This window comes from Cyprinus carpio, chromosome A21 (genome assembly GCF_018340385.1).
Source record: "Cyprinus carpio isolate SPL01 chromosome A21, ASM1834038v1, whole genome shotgun sequence".
Classification (NCBI taxonomy): domain Eukaryota; kingdom Metazoa; phylum Chordata; class Actinopteri; order Cypriniformes; family Cyprinidae; genus Cyprinus; species Cyprinus carpio.
Genome location: NC_056592.1, coordinates 13,108,100 through 13,130,889, shown reverse-complemented (window position 1 = coordinate 13,130,889; position 22,790 = coordinate 13,108,100). Strand labels below are relative to the sequence as shown.

Below are 22,790 nucleotides of genomic sequence, written 5' to 3'. Positions count from 1 at the left end.
ATAATACTGTACATATTTATATATTTCGCTATTGTATTATGGAGTGACACTTTCATAAACTTTTCTATACTCCTCTGATTATATAATGGTAAATATTACGTATCATAGCACAACAACAGTGATCAGCAATAATGATAAGTCTAATGCTCACAATAAATATTAATATTATAAAAGGTCATATAGATCATAACACAGTCTCGGAGGTAAGAAGTGGATTATCCTTCACCTGAAATATTTGTCTTTTCATCCTGAAATGCGAGGCAAATGTTGGATCACAATAATTAGGAACCACAGTTTCCACAAATCCCTTCATCCGATTGTGATGTTCTCTTTTATTCTGGAGGGCAATGGCAGTAACTGTAACATTGAGCGTATTATGCAGTATTAAGCAGGTATTTATACCGATTTCATCAGGCTCCGAAAATCCTTAAAAAAGAACACAAGGAATGGCCTTCTCAGCTGCCATAGTTGCAACTCTTGCTTCATCAGAGCAGGGTGTTCAACTCACGACCGTCTCCGTTTAAAAAATGTTTTGCACCGTTTTTGTCTGGGGTGAACGCAGCCCAGATTACAATTCTGAAAACAAAATAAAAAATTACAAATGCAAATCTAAAAAAAAATAATAATAACAATTCAGAAAACACAACAACAATTCAGAAAACATTATAACAAGTCAGAAAACACAACAAATCGGAAAACAAAATAACAAGTCAGAAAACACAACGAGAAATCAGACAAACCGGAAAAAGTAGGTATAGTTTGAGACAGCGCCATTGGTTTGGGATTACTCACTGCTGACTGGACGAGACATCAGTCAATCAACATATACAGGAAGAACCAGCCAAAGAACAGCAGTCATTGTAGAAAGTTCAGAGATGGTCTTAAAGTAGCTCAGTTTAAATGTACTGTATGAATTGAGCTTACTATGAAATAAGACATACAGAGTGTCTATTTACACTATGTGCAAATAACCTGCCTTATTGGCAGTAATTCTACTCTCCAACGTGTGATCGAGCTAGTCCACAATTTAATAGCAGTTGTATTTAATCTGTTCCAGTGGTGCAGATGGTTAAGTTTGTGTCATTGGCTTTTTACCATGATCGACCCTTGTTCGATCCCGCCTTTTGCCAAAACTTTTTTTCCTCCCTTTTGAAATCTCGTATTAGCAATGGATTCTATTTACACTAAGTGAAAATAGCAGGATTTTTAGCAATAAGCTATTTACACTAAGTGCATATACCTATTTATACTATGTTAAAATAGCAGGATTTTCTGCTACGTACACTACTTGTTGCAAGTAGTGGCAATTATCTGCACTTCAGTATTTTAGTACATTATAAAACAGTATGCAATAATAATGTATTGAGTGTAAATTATAATGTTAATTCAAATTATTAAATGGATGCCACCTAATTGGTACAATAAAGCCCTCCCTACACCTACCCTAACCCTACCCCATACTTTATTTTAAACTTTTTGATTATTTTCCTTAATTTTTATTGAAAATAAATGCCTTTATGATGTGATATGAGATTTGAAAAGGGAGAAATTTTTTTTGGCAAAAGGTGGGATCGAACCCGGGTCGATCGCGTCAAAAAGCTGATGACAAGCTGTCGTTGTTATTTTGTTTTCGAATTTTTCATTGTGTTTTCTGACTTGTTATAATGTTTTCTGAATTGTTGTTGTTTTCTAGATTTTAATTTTGTTTTTTAGATTTGCATTTTGTGATATTTTGTTTTCAGAATTGTAATCTGGGCTGCATTCAGCCCGACAAAAATGGTGCAAAACTTGTAAAACTGGTAATCTGTTTTGCACTTCTCGACCACCGTAGGGAATCAGTATTCTGACTAAACAAATATTATAAAAGTGTATGCGAAGGCATTCAGGAAGTGTTGACTTTACACTTCATAACATATAAGAGCTAATTTAATGAATATTAAGATTTTTATTTATTATTATTATTATTATGATTATTATTATTTTTATTTTGGTTTTTATCTCTACAGCTTAAGCTTCACTACAGCACATTCTTTTAAACTCTTTTTAAACACTCTGTGCTTTGACAAAATGCATTTGGCCTTGATCTGCTGTTACATTCAGGGCTCGAGCTGACATATATGAAAGGGTAACAATGAATAGAGTGTTCTTTTCCCTCCCTTGCAACATTTGAGACAAACTATTGTCCATCTATGAAAGACCACATGTGAAGCTATTAAAATGAACTATAAAACAACAATAATAATCATGACTGATCAGGCCTTAGTGTAATTTACAGTGCAAATCTTCATCTCAATCAGCTGCACTTTCTAAAGTGCCTTAAATTCTCTAAAAAAAAAAAAAAAAACACTGAATAAGCAACTGAGATCTTATTAATTGTACATAATAGTTAGGTTCAGCCAATATCATATACATAATTTTATGACACATTCTTCATTTTCACAGTGCTATGGCAATATATGACTGTCCAAGTGCATGTAAGTCTCTTAATTAATACATATCTTGCATTTTCAGTGTCTCCTTAATCAAATGTATGTCTTGGGAGCATATTCAGTCTCACTGGGGTCAGAGGCGGCCAGTATCTGATCCAAACCATCATCAATCAGCTGGGACTTAGTCGACGCTCACTCGTCCTGCTCAGACTCTGGCATCAATTTGGCTCTGGCAAGATGAGACTTTGTAGTTGATGGCCTGATCTGGTGGGACCCCGCAGAAGGAGGTGTGCTATGATTCAAAAGTGCTTTCTGACTCCACTGGGACCTCACAGATGGAGTGCAACTCTGTAGCGACCTCACAGAGACGGGCCGCATCCTCTGGGAACCTGCCCTGCTGGACCCTGCCTGCGAAGAGTGCACAATCAGATACTTCACTGAACGACCGCCGTCGTCTTCTGTTTTGTCTTTGCAGATGGTGGTGCAGAGCATTCCTCCACCCAAAATGAGGATGATGGATGCACCCCAACCGACATAAATTGCACCACTGACGATCTCCCTTCGCTGCGAGTCGGCCATCTGTGGGTTGTAAAACGCTCTCACCACAATGCCAGCTGACCAGGAGACGGGGATCAGGCAGAGAACTCCGGCGACAATCAGTGTGATGCCAGCTGCTGTGGCGATCCTGGTTTTGGATCTTTTGGATTGGTCCATTAAGATGGTGAACTTTCCTCCACTGAAGGCTAAAACAAGACCCACTGCTCCCAAAAGAATCGGCATCACTGTGAGACTCTGAGCGGCCTGCAGATCCGGGCCTAGTGTGAGCATGGACTAGTACGGTCTCATCCAAATGCCCTCCCACATGATCTCAGAAGTTACAATGGTGGTTCCAATGAAGGCTGTCACACGCCACATTGGCATGAGGCAGGACAGGAGGGCTCTCACCCATCCCAGTAGGGCCAAGGCACTTGCTAACATGTGCATGCCTAGAGAAGCCATCTCGCTGAGGTTCAGTTATACACGTCAACAGCTACACTAAGGCCTCATCGTTCTTCTCACCAGTTTAAGCCTTTTAAAAAGCTTTGTGGTGTTTCCTTCTTCACTCATTCCTATCTGCAGCTTAACTTTCACTCTGGTGACAGTGATGAGATGTTTATATGCTAAAAAGAGATAGAATGAATGAGCAAGTGTGTACGATTAAACAGACCATGGCTCCATTAGTCTGCATGCTAACAGACTAACCATATTCCGTCTTCTAGTCTTGGATGACATGGGCTGGTCATGTAAAAGAGGTAGATGGGCTACTGTTTAGTTGGGAATTTGCTTTAGACTTCTGAAAAGGGCTCATGTGTTTGTGCGTCACTTGCATTTAGGTATCCAGATGCAGTTTCGATCTCACATTTTTACGTTTGAGGTTTTAGAGATTTGTTTGTAGATCTGACCACCAAGGCATCCTCTATATCCCATTCATAATTGATGCCATAATTATTTTAATATGTTATAAAAGAAAATGAATGAAAAATCTGTAAGTGTCTCACCCTCATGTCGTTTTAAACATATATGACGTTCCTCTGTGCAACATAATAGAAGATATTTTGAAGAATGCTGGTAGCCAAACAGATTTAACTTCCTTGACATCTCAAAATATCAGTCATAAGAAAGAAAGTCATGCGTGTTTTGAATGATATGTGGGTGAGTAAATGATTACAGAATTCATTTTTGGGTGAACTATCCCTTTATGAATGATTGTGCTACTATACTGCCATTCATTTATGATGCACATATAATGGAAGACAAGTTTGGTAACTGATTTAAAGGACTAAAAAGTAAGTTTATAAATTGTAAATGTTAAAGTTCTGAATGAATGATTTGAATGCCAAAAAGGATTGTTGTGACTATGTTACTGCTCACCTGTTTGCTTACTATAGTGTATGAGTCACAGAATGTTTATCTGAAATATATTCCTAGAGATCTTTAAACAACAATGAAGAGAATGCTAAAATCATTCATTACATTTAGATTTTGTTGTCATCACACCTGTTGTGAGTCAGTCATAGTGGGGAAAATACCTACCAGAAAAAATAAGTTTGGTTTCTTCCTGGTGCAATATCATGCATGTGAGAATACACACTAACTCACAATGTTTGAGTGCAATAACTTTAAGTACACATTGCTACATGTCATGAATAATGGCTACCAATGAGGTGAGACTATGTAAATAACTCTATGAGAATCACATAGTTTAATGCAAGATTTTTCAACTTAGCAACAAGCATATGCTATCAAGGACTGGCATACAATTTTAATATAGAATAATTCAATGAAAAACATGTATTATTACAGTACTGTTAAAAAAAATTGGGGGTCAGTAATTTTTTTAAAGAAGTTAATACTTTTAGTCAGCAACAATCGATCAAAAGTGAAGACATTGTTAAAAAAAAAGTTTCTATTCCTGTTCTTATTAAATTTTCTTTAATGAAAGAATCATTAATTTTATTTTCTGCATTGCTAAAGAAATATCAAAATAGAAAACAAGCATATGAAATGTAAGCAATATTTCACAATATTACAGTTTTTACTGTATTTTTGATCAAATAAATGCAGTCTTGGTGAACATAAGAGACTTCTTTAAAAAAACATACCAACCCCAAACTTTTGAATACTGGTTTATATAATGTGAGCAATTACGTCAAATGAAAGAGAAAATAAAAGTGCCATTTGTTGTCAAACTCAACACTATGTTTTGTGATGAGACAAAACTCCTGGGACAAGGAGTGTCTCAAGTACACAACGGTGATGGAAGCGACAAAATTCCCTCTACTAATGAACATATAAGTAGCCCTTTCAAAATACATACTTTGATTTGCACATTTCTTCAATTCATATACAATGAAAACATTTTCAACATGTATAATGCATTTATATTTCGGGGCAATGCACATTTCAATACCCTTTTTTTATTATTTTTATTTTTTCTAACATCATTCATTTGAAGAAATGATTTTCATCTTAATTTCTAACTGTTGTGTAAACTTCAGTTTACTATCATTTGTTTAATCAATCCTTCTTTTTATACATAAGCTTTGCTGCTGTCCACAGACCTAGCTTTTGAATACATCACATTATGGTGATCATCCTCACGTGGTGGGCACGAGCTGCAGAGGAGTCCTCCACCCACGAAAAGCAAACCTGCAGAAGCCCAGCCAATGTAAAGCGATTCCCCCAGTTCCCTCCTCTGGCTGTCCAACAACAAAGGGTTGTAGAAGTCCCTGATTATGGTATTCGCAGTCCAGCAGACAGGGATGAGGACGAGAAGTCCAGCGATGATGAAGATGACGCCGCTGGCAATAGCAACCTTCGCTTTAGACACCTCATCATCCACAAAGTTGGTGCACTTTCCTCCTACGATGCTCAGGATGATTCCAAACACCCCAGCGATGATGGCGATGATCACCAATGCTCTGGCACCCTGCAGATCTTGAGGAAGAGCCAGCAGAGAGTCATAGACTTTAAGATGTTTGTTTTTTGTATGCTTATGTACAGTGTTCTTTAATAAACATTTCATAAATTTATGTGCGGTCACAATGTTGGGTCCAATGAATGCCGTCACCTTCCAGTTGGGCAAGCCACAGACAATGATGGTTCCCAAGAAGCCGAGCGTAGCCAGGCAGATGCCCAAGATTTGACGTCCCGTAGACACCATGTTTCTTAACTTTGTGCCTTGAAGAAATTAATTCAGGAAGATGTTGCTGTTATCCCTAATGGCGTTACAAATGTCTCTGTATTGTCATATGTAGCACTCACTTATATGTTTAGCTGTATGAAAAAATGGGGTAGGCAAACCAGTTTTAAGGTCTAACCAGCTTGACTTGTTTCCTCCTACTACTGGTCATGGCGAATGTTAAGCCAAAGCCGCCAAACTAGTTTTGTTCAAATGGCCCTGCACTGGAAACTGGACATGTTTTGATTTAAGAGTCTAAACAAGTCTGTGTTATGTAAAAAGAAAATCATTTTAATATATGAATTTGAATGTCTATCATCTCTTTGAGTGTAAATTATAGTAATAAAGTTGACTACAAAAATAAAAACAATTACAAATTATCAGAAAGACATCTCCTTTAAGGCAGGGATACACTACTTGATTTTTTAAAGCACTAAGCGTCAAATACATGCTGACTTTATTAATGATTATAGAGGAAAAACTGGGCATCATTTACCAAATGACTGAGGATCAAACACTACTTTCAGGTAATTCCAAACACAACAAACACACACAGGAACATGAGCCTTGTTGCTTATAGATGCGTGCAAAGGAAAATAATTTTGACTCAAAATATTAAATGTGGTTGATATCCTCTGACTGGACAGAGTCATAATTTGTGCTCATACTATGTGGTTTTCTGTGAAACCAGACAACTGTGTAGACATCCTTTTAACATATGACATAAAATATGAAGCAAAAAAAGTATTTGTAGTTTGCAAAAAGAATGCTATTTCTGCATATTCACCTTCCTGTAGAATTAACTTTAAAGGAATAGTTCACCCAAAAATGATTTACCATGATTTACTCACTCTCAAGCCATCCTATGTATATGAAATTCTTCTTTCAGACAAATACAATCTGAGTTATATTAAATAATGTCCAGGCTAATCCATGCTTTATAATGGGAGTGGATGGTAGCCCAAAATTTGAAGTCCAGAAAATTGCACCCATCCATTATAAAAGAAGTCCACATGGCTCCGGGGAGATAATAAAGGCTATCTGAAGCGACACGATGCATTTTTGTAAGAAAATTATCCATATTTACAACTTTATAAATCTTAATTTTGAACTTCCGTGAACTGTAGTACAATCGTTTATGAGAGAGTGGCATCCAGCGGACGATGTAGGATGTATGCAAACGCCTTGACGAATGTGAAAGTGACGAACGTGAAAGGGCAGAGGAGAAAGCAAAACAAAACACGGTCATGAATTAGTAGTACAAAAGGAGGATTTGTAAAGAAAAATGTTGGAGGATTTCGATATAAGCCAAGAGGACACTGATTTTCCTTTGCTGTAAACAAAACTTGTTTCTCGCGAGACTAGCATATTCTCACCGGAGCTTATGCTACGCCTACATCCTACGTCACCCGCTGGATGCCACACTCTCGTGAACGAGCGTATGACAGTTAGTGGAAGTTAGAGATCAAGGTTTATAAAGTTGTAAATATGGATATTTTTCTTACACAAATGCTTCATGTCGCTTCAGATGGCCTTTATTAACCCCCCGGAGCCATGTGGACTTAGTTTATAATGGATGGGTGCAATTATTTGGACTTCAAATTTTGGGCTACCCTCCACTCCCATTATAAAGCATGGATTAGCCTGGACATTATTTAAAGGGGTGCTATTATGCTTTTTCAACTTTAGTTAGTTTTTAATGTTGCTGTTTGAGCATAAAAAAGATCTGCAAAGTTACAAAGCTCAAAGTCCAATTCAAAAGGAGATATTTTATTTAACAGAAATCACTTTTCAAAAACTACAACAAACGACTCGTTTGGACTACAACGCATATTTTCTGGGATTTTTGTTATCACAAATATCAACAAATGAGATGAGACGTGGTTGAGCTGCACTAGAGAAGGCAACGAGTGTTATCACTATGTCGGAGACGCGCTAGTGTTCCCAAAACCAACGAGCTTAGAGTGGTTACAATCATCAGGGTTTAAATCGCGCTCAAATTGATTTGATTTTGACGCAATATTTAAACTGAAGCTCACAGCAGGCAGCTATGGTAAGAGGCAGGACATTTCCCGACCAGGCGCCGACTGCTGTCAGTCACAACACACACTGGCCCAGCTAACCAATCACAGCACATCTCATATTCCAGAAGGCAGGCCTTCATTTGATACAGGAACTATTCCAGCCGTTCATGCCAGACTGGGGAGAGATGTATTGTAATAATGTAAAATATGTGAAAAATAGTGTGTTTTTCGAACAACCTAGTATGTGAGCCTGTTCTAGTACACCCCCAAAACAAAATCAAGACTTTGTAAAAGAGCATAATAGGACCCCTTTAATATAACTCCGATTGTATTCAACTGAAAGAAGAATGTCATATACACCTAGGATGGCTTGAGGGTGAGTAAATCATGGGTTAATTGAAATTTTTGGGTGAACTATCCCTTTAAGCTCAGTCAAACACATCTGGCTATATTTGTACTGTTATAATCATACAAAGTACTAATGTCTGAGTCTATGAATTTTCAAAATATAATACAATTGGTTTATATGAAGTATACTTGACATTATCACGTATGTGTTTCTCTCTCTGTGTTACCAAGTCAGCAACTTTCCCATGAACTGAGATATTTTTACACTGTTGTCAAGGGGTTTATTTGAGTCATACCACGAAGTGACCACCGCCACGGAATGCAATTGGGCTGGTTTTGTTAGGCAGACCTGTCTGTACTTTCTGCATTCATGCATAGCTTATCTGCAAGCAGTTAACATTGGTTAGTGGTCTAACCACAAAAGATTTCATCAGCTCAGTATGCTGATGCCTGTAACACTCACTACATTTCTGTAAGGTTCCAAAATGTAAAAATAAATATATAAATAGTAGATAACTTCTAATAGCATAGATTACCAAATATGGCTGTGTAAATGTTTATTAGTTGAAATATTACAGCCACCCTCTTGCTCTTTTGCTTCTGAAACCTTCATGGGATTTCATCTTTTCATTTTCTGTACTTAGCCAAATATTATTTAAAACATTCTACACAATCTTAAATATTTTTGTGACTAATCCTTCAGTTAAACCTGTTTTAAACATAATTTTAATTTGTTTGTATTCTCATTGTGTTCTCTACACTGGAAAAAGTAAAACACGAATAAAAGAAATGTACATAAAAAGAGATCAAGAATTACATTAATTAGTATTTATTTTTATTTTTCACATTTTTGTTAGTTTTTTTTTGAATTTTTCACATTATAACACATATTAATGGTTTTTTAATAGATTGGTTAATCTAGGGGCAACCTGAAATCTAAAAAGTTATATTTATAGTCAGAAAGCCTTAATAAGCTTGATAACTATCTGAACAAATGACTGAGCAATATAATAAGTAAAGAAGACAGACATACAACAGATTTAAGAAGTGGGTTTCAACAAATATTGGATTTTTTTTTTCATTTGAGCCTGCAAATGAATAAAAAAATTGTGACAAAATAAAGAAGAAATATTTTTATACACTGTTTTCCTGCTGTACAGATTGCACTGCACTGTTCTTTTTAAATCTTCCTTTTATGTCCTTTTATTATATAATTTTTCATTTTAGCTCATTTATTTTAATTATTTTTTTATGATTATGATGTTTACTTTTTATGATTACTGATTGTTTTAACCCTCTTTCTGTAAAGCACTTTGAATTACCATTGTATGAAATGTGCTATATATTAATTAACTTTTCCTTTAATTAACCATATTTTTAGAAACCTTTGTTATAGATACATTCTGATCATTTAAAATGATAGGAATACTTTATTTGGATGAGATAGATACTCTCATTTTCTCATTACTTTCTCATTTTCCCTTATCTTGAGGACCACATAAGTAAAAAGTGGCTAATTTTACCCCACTCTCCCTTATTAGACATTTAATTTAACATTTTACAGCAGAAATATTGTATACTAATAAATAATTAATAATAAAATAAGCAACTAATTTAGAACATTTATACTATTTTTTTTTAACTATATAGGACTACAATTCATTTGGTTTTAATAAAATATGATGTGTTATAGATTACAAGTATCAAGACAAGTGATTATAATGGGAAATATACTTTTTTACTATAATATAAATTACAAGAATTATAGTGTGACAAACGGCTAAATATTCCATATGATGATTAACCTGCATGCTGGCTTGCTAGAGCTTTGTATTCATGTTTGCAATGTTGAACTGCCTTTAGCAGCCTCCCTTTGCTCTTTCTCTTTCTGTCTTCGTTTTGGTGAAGGTTTTTTTTTTTTTTGTCTACAAAGTGTGCCAACAACAGCAAATTTGGTGTTATCTATGTTAGATCTGATTGAGTACAACAATTCGATTAGACATTCTAATTCTGAGAACATGGATATTTTGTACAAGTTGTTAGCACTTTTAGAAGGCCGAGTTATTAAGTCGGAGAAGTTGTGGCCTAATGGTTAGAGAGCAACCATTGGCAATACCACGTCTGAAGTGCCCTTGAGCAAGACACCGAACCCCAACTGCTCCCCGGGCGCCACAGCATAAATGGCTGCCCACTGCTCCAGGTGTGTGTTCACGGTGTGTGTATGTGTTCACTGCTGTGTGTGTGCACTTTGGATGGGTTAAATGCAGAGCACGGATTCTGAGTATGGGTCACCATACTTGGCTGTATGTATGTAACATCATTACCGACAAAAAATAAAAACAAACAAACAAATTTCAAACTAATTACTAATTCAGCGGCTCAACCACTGACTAATGTGGATCATAATGCATCTACCTAGTAATGCAACGACCATCGGGGACCTCCAGAGAGCGGCACACAGATCGTGAGTGATGCTGCAGAGCGGAACGGAAACACCTTTTAAAATAGTCCTTTTAATATAACACAGCCAACACTTACTTGAAAATGCCAAGAATGTATTTTTAACTTGGTATTTTATATGTTTATTTAAAGATGTAATGGTTAAATCAAAGTCCGGACCTTTACACTGAATGACAATTTTTCACTTTGGAACATTATTTTCCCCATATTTAGACATTTTATTTCGACCAAACTTATTTGAAATATGAAAGTAGACTCTTTGCTAGTATTTTGACATTTTTTTTTGTATATAGTTTTTTTTTTTTTGAATTTATTTGATTTGGTTGCTAAAATGCTGACATCTCGTCTTTGACCCAAATATATATAATGTCCTTTAACCACAACATGAAATACACTAAAGTCAAAGTCATGTTAGTTGAGTTTTATGAATCATTTTCTAATTGAATTTACTGAAAGGCTTCATAGAAATTTAATTTTACCTCATTATTGTGAGATTTGTCTGAGGCAGTGTGGTTTTCTGAACATATTCTTAAGGCTATCATTGTAATCTTTTAATAATTAAAATAAAATTTTATCAAAGAAAATGTATTATTATTATCACAATATTTTTCTCCCTTGTTGAAGTGAAAAAAGCAGAACAGAAACTAATTTTTGCTTATTATTTTTCTTAAATGATGCTCACAGGAAACCATACCACGCCCACAATGAACCACTACCAGTAATTCTTGCCCATGACAGGGAAGAGAAGAATTGTTGAATAATTTTCTTGCATTGCTGTATGCAGGGTTAGAAAGCTCTCGGATTTCATCAGAATATCTTAATTTGTTTTCTAAAGACGAACGAAGGTCTTACGGGTTTGGAACTACATGACGGTGAGTAATTAATGACAGAATTTTTATTTTTGGGTGAACTATCCTTTTAAGTCAGTGGCTACGTTACTTTGAGATTAAAAAAAAGCATATACAGCAACAAAATTAATACATTTATACACTTTCTGTGTGTTTGTTTCAAGTGAATTTTCATCTACATTATACAATTGCAATGTCATTTTCTGATGATTTTTTTTTTTTTTTTTTTTTTTTTTTGTTTTATTTATTTGAGAGTTTTTGTTTATTTTTTTTTTTTTTATTTGGGTTAACTATTTTATCATGTCAACTAAACTTTAAGTTGAAAGTACTTAGAAAAAAACAGTAAATAAAACTTAAATTGGTCAAAGCAAAAAGATAACTAAAAAAATTAAGTGTACTGAACAATTTATTTACAGTGCGGAGTTTGACAAAACAAGCCACGCAGCTGAACCACGTCCAAAACCACAGCCCTATTTGCTTCTCAAATCCAGTTCGCTGTTCAAATCCCCAAATCCCACCCCGAGGAGTTTGGGAATCTGCATATAAACGCCTTCTCGGCCAAGAAAAACGAGGGGTGACGGGACGAAAAGAGCCATGGCATCTTTGGGGTTGCAGATTTTAGGAGTTGCCCTGTCGTTTGTTGGGTTGCTGGGGTCTATCATAACCTGCGCCCTTCCTATGTGGAGGGTTACAGCTTTCATCGGCAACAACATCGTGACGGCGCAGATTGGAGGGACTGTGGATGTCCTGTGTGGTTCAGACCACGGGGCACATGCAGTGCAAAGTGTACGATTCATTGCTCGCCCTGTCCCCGGACCTGCAAGCCGCGCGCGCTTCGCTCGTGCTCTCTGTCTTCGGCATTCTCCTGGCTGTCGTAGGAGGCAAATGCACCACCTGCATCGAGAACAAAACCTCCAAGGCAAGAGTTGTCATATCTGCAGGGGTGTTTTTCATCATTAGTGGACTGCTGTGTCTCACACCCGTCTGCTATTCGGCGCACACCATTATCCATGGTTTCTACCACCCGCTCCTGTCTGACGTGCTGAGACTGGAGCTCGGGGCGTCGCTCTACACGGGCTGGGGCGCCGCGGGGCTGCTGCTCACCGGCGGAGCGATACTGTGCTGCCAGTGCCCCCAGAAAGACCAACGAGCATTCGCCCCCAAATACACAGCACCGAAATCAAACGCCTCGGAAAAAGAATATGTATGAAGAACATTTAAAACAACATCCAAACTTTTGCTTTTCATTTGTATTGACACGTTTTAAATAATGAACAAAAAATGTTATATTTTGACAGTATGGACAGTTTATCCAGTGGTATAACCTAGCTAGCTGTATGAATGTACGTTTAGACAGATTTAATATATAACTTTTTTTATAGAAAGTTTTTTGTTGTTGTTGTTAAAATACGTAATAAATAAAAGTAAAAATAGCCTATAAATTAATTAATCGCTATATTCAAACAATGGTCAACACATGCTCATTTTTGTCTTTTCCTTTTAAAATGCAGTATTAATATTACAAATGCAGTATTATTCAAACAAAAATGACTTATTACCACCTCTTAAATGATTAACAAGTTTTCTGCCGTCTGAAATGTACGCTTAAAGTATTGCTGATGTTTTATCTAAAAATAATAATAAAACATTATAGTAATATATATATTATATATATATATATATATATATATATATATATATATATATATATATATATATATATATATATATATATATATAAGTTTTATAGGGTGTTATAGGGTGTATACAGTTTAGGGTGTGTTTTGCCAGTTTGTTATAAAAAATAAATAAACCACACCTTGCGATGACTTGGTGTTTTGATTTTTTATATTTTATTTATGAAGTCCAAATTCATCACATTTGTAATATATATATATATATATATATATATATATATGTGTGTGTGTGTGTGTGTGTGTGTGTGTGTGTGTGTGTGTATTTGGAAATGTTTTGAAAATGATTTGATTGCTTATGTAACCTCACATGCACTAAATATATTTTTAAGTGACATTTATCGTTTTTAAAAATATATGTAGCATTAATACACAAATTACCAACATTACACACGGCATGATTAATACAGATTTTTAAATATTTCTCCATTTTATAATCTAAGATGTCCTTGTTTGTCACTGACCGATAAAAATCAATAAACAGTTATTTGTCATTTCTTTCTACTTTTGTTTTTCCCAGACAGAATGCTCATTCCTGTTTAAAATATATTTGCCAAGGCTCTGTAATTAAGGCTTGTACTTGTTTTCCGCTTGTTTGATTTTGCACAGTAGTTGGAGTGCAAAGAGTTTCTCCTTGGCGGCGATAATAACTTATCCTTTGTATGCATGGGTACAAAAGCATCGGCACAAAACAGCAGCTGTGGAATGGTCAACAGAGGAGTGTTCACTCGGTGTTAAGCGTGTGTGTACATGAAAGAAAACATAGTTTTAAAGTTAACATACAGAGATGTTCATGATCAGTCACACAAACATCATTTTATTCTCATCACATTTTTATTGTAAACAAACAATTGTGAACTTATTTTCATCAGCTTTCATTCAGTCATTTTCATTTACCAAATGACAAAGTCGTTATAATTTGCGTGATAGTCTATTTCATTCTATTAGTCATTTTGCACAGTACTTGCCACATATCTTAAGGTTATTCTCACACGTAATCCATTGCTGGGGTTACAGATCTGGCAGGGCTGTATTTGGCTGCCACATAGGGCCTATTGTCATTGGACGTGCAGTTCCAACAAAGAAGCCCACCACCCAGCAACAAGATTGTTTGAAGTGTATGAAGAGATAGATAACTTGAGACACCTTCTGGCTGTACAAATTAATTTAGAAAAAAGGAAGAAGCACTAAACTCTATATGCCTACTGGTGGATTAGTTGAGTGGGCTTCTGTTTGTGCTGATTTGTTTGGGGAGAGGTTGGGGGTTTAGTGTCTTTCTCAAGGGCACCTCAGTCGTGGTATTGAGGGTGGAGAGAGCACTGTACATGCACTCCCCCCACCTACAATTCCTGCCGGCCCAAGACTCAAACTCACAACCCTTGGATTGCAAGTCCGTCTCTCTAACCATTAGGCCACGACTTCCCTTAAATATAAATATCCCCCAATTGCAAGTCGCTTTTGATAAAAGCGTCTGCAAAATGACTAAATGTAAATGTAAATGTAAATGTACACCTTCCACAACCCTAAACCTACCCTTATAGTAATGCAAATACAGTAATTATGTGTTATATAAACGGTTGTCGCTAGAAGGGATAAGGCTACAGGAAACCAACAATAAATATTTTTTACTACCTATTAGATTGTGTTTTATTAAAGTCTACAACTACCCCAACCATAAACCCATCCTTACAGTAATGCAGATACATTAAATATCGTTGTTCAGCTTGAGAAAAAGGACCTAATATTGATGTGCGCATGCGCTGTATACCCTGGTAGGAAAATCTGAAAGGGTAGGATAACATTTCAGGACACCGGCATTTGCCGAGCTCTTTCTTCTCACTTTTCCCATCACATATCACATTGGAATTTATTTTCAATAAAAATGAAGAAAATGTTCTAAAAGTGGAAGTAAAGTGCCTAGCCAGTTTTTTAAAGTATTTATAATAATTTAAACTCTATGTTTTTATTGCATCATACTGAGGTGCAAATAGTATATATTATAAATATAAAGTATAAATAGCATCGAATTATTATTTATTATTTACACATCTATTATTATTTACACATCGCAAAGTACTGCTACTTTTACATGGTAAGAATATATCACTATTTTAATCTATTTGCACTTATCCTACTGTAAGGATCTATCGCTAAAAAAGTATTTACTTTTTATAGAAAGTAAATCTATCGTAATTTTTTACCCTATTGGCAGATCATTTGTAAAATAAGAAAAATGCATTTAAATGATTATTATTAGGCCTATTATTTTATTTTATTTTTTACCCGTGGCATACCATGACAATAAATAGCCTATTAGTTCAATAACCTACCGTTCTGCAAGTTTTCACCTGTGATATTATAACAGTGATAAGAATTAAACTTGTATTGACTAAAGTATTATTTCGAGGGTTGTTATTTGTGTCTTTTTTGGGTGTATTGCGTAGCCCTAAACTTCTGCCCCAGCCCCCCTAAAAAAAAATATTTGATTAATAAATTTTTGATCGCTTCAGTCCCCTTTAAAAAAAACTCATTTGAAACGGCGGCAAGCTGCGTCAAGTTTCGGCTCCTCCCCTTATCTGAGTCTGCTTGGATTTAGCGCATTTTTCAATCTGCAGGGGCGCCTAGCAGAGCGAACATCAGAGAGCACAAGGTGTGTGTCGTCTGTGCGTGCATTTATTGATAGATTGCTAATGCTATGATATTACATATGCATCGGTGCAGTTCTTTGTCATAAATGCATCGCAGTTTACATAATGTAATGTTACTGGCGCATTGGGAGCACACGGGACGGCTCGGTTTTTTACGTTTCGCTGCGTTCACCTTCAGCCCTTGTGTGATAGTTGTTTTTTATTCCTACAAAAATGAAGTGATTAACACCCATGAAAACATACTTTAGATTCAGAAAACGATCATGATTTATTTTAATTTACTTTTTACAATTACAGATATATTATAATGTATTTTGACATTACATTATGCAGCCATGCATAGAAATGACACACATCATTGTCTGAAAGCACTAGATGGCCCAGAATCAGGAGGAGTGTCATGATACATAAATTAGAGTAAGCGTAGAGTAAAGGGATTTTTGATTTTCTTGATTTATACTATTTATACTAGATTTGTACTTGATTTATAGAAGTGGCAAATTGATAATTCATGTTGTTATTTTTAATAAATAGAAATAAATATAGAACAGATTAATCATATTGCCAATAGACAATTACATTAATACATGGTTTGTCTATATTCTTAATGAATATTAGCTGGTTAGTTAAAAGACACAGGTTGATGCTCCCAATGAAAGACCAGTATCTGGGCTGCAAGACTGCTGCTTCTCACCGGCTGCTTCTTCATTTTGGCTTGTTTTTTCCATTACTTCTGATAGTTAACCACAGCCCCCACTTAATCCATTGTCCAGCCTCATACCTGTGTTGTTTATATTGCTGATATGGATAATCAAAGTTTATGGCTTTTATGTTATTTTCTGGTTAAAATGTTATTTAATTTTGTCAGAAAAATTCCTATCTGAGGTTTGTATGTGAGCATAGAAATACAAACAGTAAAATGTTGTGTTTGTACTGGAAACATGTGTGCGTGTGTTTGTACAGTGAATGAATCAGGAGGTCTTCATTGTAAAAAAAAAAAAAAAAAAAAAAATCAACATTCCCTATTTTCTAGTGGTCACATCCAATAATTATTTTTTTATTACAGTGTTGTATATGGCTCAGTCAGTACTCCTACTCCCATATATGAAATACAGGGAATACAATGGAATAGTGGATTTCAGTAAGGTTAGTAGCATACCACCCTACCCTAATAGTCAAATAATATTTTTTTAATCATACCCTTATTTGGGGCTGAGCCCCCCTAAAATCAAAATCCTAGAATCGCCCCTGATGCAGACGTCTTTTTGTCGGTTGCTGTTGCCATGGTGAATGGTAATATCGGAGCTCCGTTGATCATTGATTTTCATAGTCGTGGTGCACGCGCTAAACACAGATTCAACTCAGAGTCAATTGAACAAACTCAATTTGTCTGTTCTTAAACATATTAATCTGTTTTTAACATATAAGGTTAGGTTTTCTTATGTGTTGTATTTTTTTTTAAGTTTTTGTTGAACCTCCTTTCTGGAATACACCCCAGATACAAATGTTGTACAAAACAGTAATATTTACAAAATCATAAAAGTTCAAATACTTAAAAAAAAAAAAAAAAAAAAATTGAAAATTGAAAATTGAAAATGCATTTTAAATGGAAAGAAAAAACATCAAAAATGACAAATGGTTTGAGAGGAAAAATTGATCATTAGACAGATTTCAGATTACCCTCCTTTAACTGCAGAGTTTTTTTTTTTTTTTTTATGTGGGTCCCCATTTTCCTCATTGTTTTATGCAGTATGTAGAAAATATTTAGAAAACTTGTAGCATCAGTGTTTAATTGACTGCTTTTCACTATTTTTGAGCAGCTACATCCTGGTCAAACCAAGACTGTAAACATTATAGGCACTATAGAGTTCATTTCAGAGTTCATCATTTACACAAAGTTCTTGCCGGATGGTGCAGAAGCTCCAGACCGAGGTGCAGCATTATATTTGGCTGTGTATTTTCCCGCTTCTTCCTTTGGTGGGCAGTTGCAACAGAGCAATCCTCCCCCGATGATCAACAGACCAGCGGCTGCCCAGCCGATGTAAAGAGCTGCTCCCAGTTCTCTCTTCTGTGCTTGGTGGACCAAGGGGTTGTAGAAGTCCTGGATGATGACATGGGCCGTCCAACACACCGGGATCAGACACAGCACTCCAGCAATGATGAAAATCACACCAGCAGTGATACCGATCTTAGATTTGGCGCTCTCATCCTCAACGCAATTGGTGCATTTGCCTCCAGCCATGGCCAGCATGATGCCCAGGATCCCAATCACGATGGCAATGATGGTGAGGGCACGGGCGGCCTGAAGGTCTGAGGTGAGGGCCAGCATGGAGTCGTAGACTTTACACTGCATCTGTCCTGTGCTCTGCACAACACAGTTCATCCAGATTCCCTCCCATGAAGTCTGCGCTGTGATGATGACATTACCAATGATGAAGTCTGCTTTGTGAATGTGTTTATGACAGACCACAATGACACCGATCCATCCTATGATGGCCAGGGCAGTGCCCAGTAACTGAAGCCCAGCCGACACCATGATCTTTGTCTCTTGTTAGTCTCTTGAGGTGGCTCTCTTTGCACTGGTTACAGGTGTATGTCTCAGAAAGGCTGTGTGCTGATGCTTTAAAAGAGCCTGTGAGTTTTGGGGAGGGACTTCTGTAGATTGACTCACTCATCTATAATCTGCTGGTTTTGTAGTTACTTCATGGGGTGTGACTAAGCCAAGGCTTAAATGAGTCACTGCCATGACACTTTTAGTTGCGGATGCAGGTCCTTATATGGCTTTCTCAAAATATTATTTACTCTTCAAAATGTAAATATCTATGTAAAGTCTATGGAGGGATCAGTAAAATATACCAAGAAAGAACATGTGCATTGCATTGTTTTTTTTTTTTTGTTTTTGTTTTCAAGGACAGAATATAAGACAAGAAGTAATCATTTTCCCAGAGGGGAAAACAATGTATTGGAACTACTTTTGGAAATTGTTGAGGGATCTCAGAATCACTTGTGAGCTAATATCAATAAATGTAAATTAACTAATATAAAAAGTATTATTCAATTAAATTAAAAATGGCATTAATGTATACATATTTATTTATTTATTTATTTTTAAAGTGTATAGGGAATTTTGTCCACAGAAAGGACCATTATCATATTTCTCTTTTTAGGTTTGTGATTTATGCTCCCTCATAGTCTACAATGTATTAAGAAAGTGGCAACTAGTTTCATATGACACAACAGAGCAGACATGGAGATATGTGTGATGTTTTCCCTAAGTTGCTCAATTCAGGTAAAAGATATCTCAAGTGAAACTCTATTAATTCTGCATATGACACATATGTAACAATGGCTATATTGACTTAGTGTCTTACTCAGCACATTATCAATTCAAATGAAAACTATTTCTCAAAGGTTCCCTGACATTGTTCCTCAGTGAGGGGGAGGAGCAGCCGAATGCACCTGTACCCACCTGAGCTGGTCAGACCAGTTCCTGCCGGAGTACAGGTGAAATGTTTACACTTCGTCTGGGCAAGACTGAACAGCTCATCACAGATTGTCACATCAACAAGCCTGTTTAAATGACAATAACAGAGAATAATCAAATGTTGTAGACAACACAGTTTGTGTTTGTGTGTGTATAGAAGCTATATTTTGCTCTGAAAAAGCAAGGAGAAAAACTGAGAAACAATTTCATTTTTATCCACAACATGAAGCCTCATTTACAAAGAGAAGTGAATGAGTTGATATTGTTCCTAGGTGAGAACACATGGTTATGCTGTGAACAACAAATATAAAAGAACTGAATGGGAGGAACAAAAATATATTACATTATACATGCAGTTTAAATGTTTCTAGCATAGTTATATTTTGTGGCATATATAGCAAAAATAAATAAATAAAGGTGTAAAACTAAATAATGTATTCAGTCACTTCAGAAAGTAGTCTTATAATTATCTTAACTTAAGAATAATATTAAGGCCAGTATGATGTCCCGACTTGGCAAAGGTTGTGTTTTCCTTGTGTTTTTAAATCTGCACCATCACATTCAGAACAATTTGCATGATATTTGTGTCAACAGAGACACACTTGCTCAATGATAAGGAGCTGTTTCATGTGGGATTTGTTTTGAGAAAGCTGCAAGTCTTGAACTCAATAGATAAACATAACCTTTTTGAGACTAATCATGGAATGTTGAACCATTTCAACTTTCCAACTTACTGATGGGTGTTCATTGTATGAGCAATATGAATATGGCATATATATATATATATATATATATATATATATATATATATATATATATATATATATATATATATATATAAGCAACACAAAATCAACATTTAAAGGGGTCATATGATGCGATTTCAAGTTTTTCTTTCTCTTATTTATGTAAATATATATATTTTTTATTTACTCAATAAAATTGTGGCAACAGATTACAAGCAATATTATTATTAAACTTTAACACATTAGAATTAATTAGAATTAATCAAATGAGATGCTTACAAGCAATCATTCAAAATGAGTAAAATAACATGAAAAAAATAAGTAAAATGTATACAAAAATATTGGTTTTGTTGGACAAAAAATGAGAAGCACCTGGCTGCAGCCTGCATATAGAGGCGGGGGTTGCACATGTTAACCTGCCCCATACCTACTCTGATTGGTTCGATCGTCTTTCATAGGCATACATGATAGGAAATGTGTGCGTAGTTGGTGTACACTGTTAAAAATAATACACTATATTTACTTAATAAAATTGTGGCAACAGATTACAAGCAATATTATTAATTAAATTTAACACATAATAATTCATTAGAATTAATCAACTGAGATGCTTAGAAATTAACCATTCAAAATGAATCAAATAGCACAAAAAAATAAGTTTATACAAAACAAAACAAAAAACATTTCTTTGAGAAAGAAAAACAAAACACTATGCTAATGAATACTATGTTATGCATACCAGGCCAGTAGTTGGCGATTATGAAACAAAAATGTAATTCACAAATTCATGTTTTTGTTGCTTACATGGAGATGATACAGCCATAGTGTTCAAAAGCTTGTGTTTTCAAGCCCCCAAAACAGAGTTATTGAAGACACCTGATGTTAACAAACAGAATCACTGAAGGAGCATAATCTACATTTTGGTTACCATTACGGTGGTCAGTGTTTGCTTTAGTTGGGCTCTTGCCCCTTAAACTTTTAAACAAATTTTTTGGTTGCTGTAATTGTGATACAGCATTTAGACAAGACAATAAAGAATACGATTATCTGGTGTTGTTTGTTTTGACATCATTTGATCTGGATTTCTGAGTTGGTTGTGTCTTGTCAACAACAGGCGTCCTTTGGCTGTACAGTATAAGGTCTGGTATTTTCAGCATAAGCAGAGAGATTCTAAGAAGCATTTCTGATCAAAACATTTTTTTCATTTAGGCAACAGACATCAAGAATCAGGCTGAGAACCTCAACAATGGTGACCATCAAAAATGCATGTTGCACTGCATTCTGGGTGCCCCCAATCAAAACTCATTTATAGCTTCCATCATGCTTTGTGGCATGAATAAATTATGAGATTAATTGTCTTAGATTTATTCTTAATATTTTCTTTTATTTTTACTTTTTTATGCATTTTTTAGTAGCTTGTTTTGTGATGCTTACAGTTAGTCTGTTAATCTGAATATGCTGTTCGTCACCATTCTTGAGATTCATACGCTGGTTCTTGATGTCACTGTGTGTCTAAAAGAAGGTTTCCCTTCCCCACTACATTTTTTTTTCTTAATCAGAATTCTTAAACTCTGGATTTAACAGGCAATTTCAGGTCTTCTATTGTTGAATTACAGGGGCTGTTATATTGAATGTTCATTTAACTCAGAGAACAGGCTCTATTTATAACACTCAGGCCAAACAATGATTATGTAAAATCATAACCAACACCACCTGAACAGCTTTACTCTTGGCATACCTAGCTGTTATAATTCAGTTACAACAACCATACAAAATGTAATTTTAAAAAGTCAAGGGTCAAGAGCCCAACTAAAGCAAACACTGACCACTATAATGGTAACCCTATAAATTTACCCTTTTCTCCTTCAGTGATTCTGTTTGTGAACTTAAGGTGTCTTCAATAACTCTGTTTTTGGGGACTGAAGACACAAACTTCTGAACATGATGCCTGTATCATATCTATGTAAGCAACAAAAACGTGAATTTGTAAAAAAGTTGATGTCATGTGCATGCATATAATGTTTTCACAGGGTGTTTCATGATCGCCAACTACTGGCCTGTCATGTATAACGTAGTATTCTTTTGTGTAAATTTTACTTATTTTTTTCATGTTCTTCTAATCATTTTGAATGGTTGCTTGTAAGCATCTAATTTGATTATTTCTAATTAATTCTAATGTGTTAAATTTAATTAATAATATTGGATGTAAAAATTTTAAACAATTTTATTGAGTAAATAAAGTGAATCATTTTTTACAGTGTGTTTTTTTTCGAGTTTTTTGTGATTTTTTAAGATCCCTAAAGTTGCAAAGACTAAAGTCTCAAATCCAAATAAATATTCTTTATAAAAATTAAGACTCGTCCACGCCCTCCTAAAACGGCTCGTTCT

At 35.4% G+C, this 22,790-nt stretch overlaps 4 protein-coding genes across 4 annotated transcripts; 1 reads left to right on the top strand and 3 right to left on the bottom strand.

Moving 5' to 3' along the window:
- Nucleotides 1-2,118: 2,118 nt before the first annotated feature.
- cldn30 (claudin 30) lies at nt 2,119-3,973 on the bottom strand. Its single transcript, XM_019086403.2, is given in 1 exon segment — nt 2,119-3,973. A coding segment is annotated over 1 exon segment (906 nt). The 5' UTR covers nt 3,429-3,973; the 3' UTR covers nt 2,119-2,522.
- Nucleotides 3,974-4,588: 615 nt separating this feature from the next.
- Nucleotides 4,589-6,293, bottom strand: LOC109084789 (claudin-4-like). Its single transcript, XM_019099445.2, has one exon. It carries the CDS (start codon nt 6,130-6,132, stop codon nt 5,500-5,502), a length of 633 nt encoding a protein of 210 aa, XP_018954990.2. The 5' UTR covers nt 6,133-6,293; the 3' UTR covers nt 4,589-5,499.
- Nucleotides 6,294-11,726: 5,433 nt separating this feature from the next.
- On the top strand, nt 11,727-13,443 carry cldn29 (claudin 29). Its single transcript, XM_042710914.1, is given in 3 exon segments — nt 11,727-11,854; nt 12,247-12,558; nt 12,560-13,443. Coding segments are annotated over 2 exon segments (615 nt in total). The 5' UTR covers nt 11,727-11,854; nt 12,247-12,424; the 3' UTR covers nt 13,041-13,443.
- A 4,334-nt stretch (nt 13,444-17,777) lies between these two features.
- On the bottom strand, nt 17,778-18,735 carry LOC109060906 (claudin-4-like). Its single transcript, XM_019078058.2, has one exon. It carries the CDS (start codon nt 18,706-18,708, stop codon nt 18,061-18,063), a length of 648 nt encoding a protein of 215 aa, XP_018933603.2. The 5' UTR covers nt 18,709-18,735; the 3' UTR covers nt 17,778-18,060.
- Nucleotides 18,736-22,790: the final 4,055 nt, after the last annotated feature.

Bases quoted from the DNA above. Each gene is read 5' to 3' on its own strand.
- LOC109084789 (XM_019099445.2), bottom strand. From the start codon at position 6,132: ATGGTGTCTACGGGACGTCAAATCTTGGGCATCTGCCTGGCTACGCTC.
- LOC109060906 (XM_019078058.2), bottom strand. From the start codon at position 18,708: ATGGTGTCGGCTGGGCTTCAGTTACTGGGCACTGCCCTGGCCATCATA.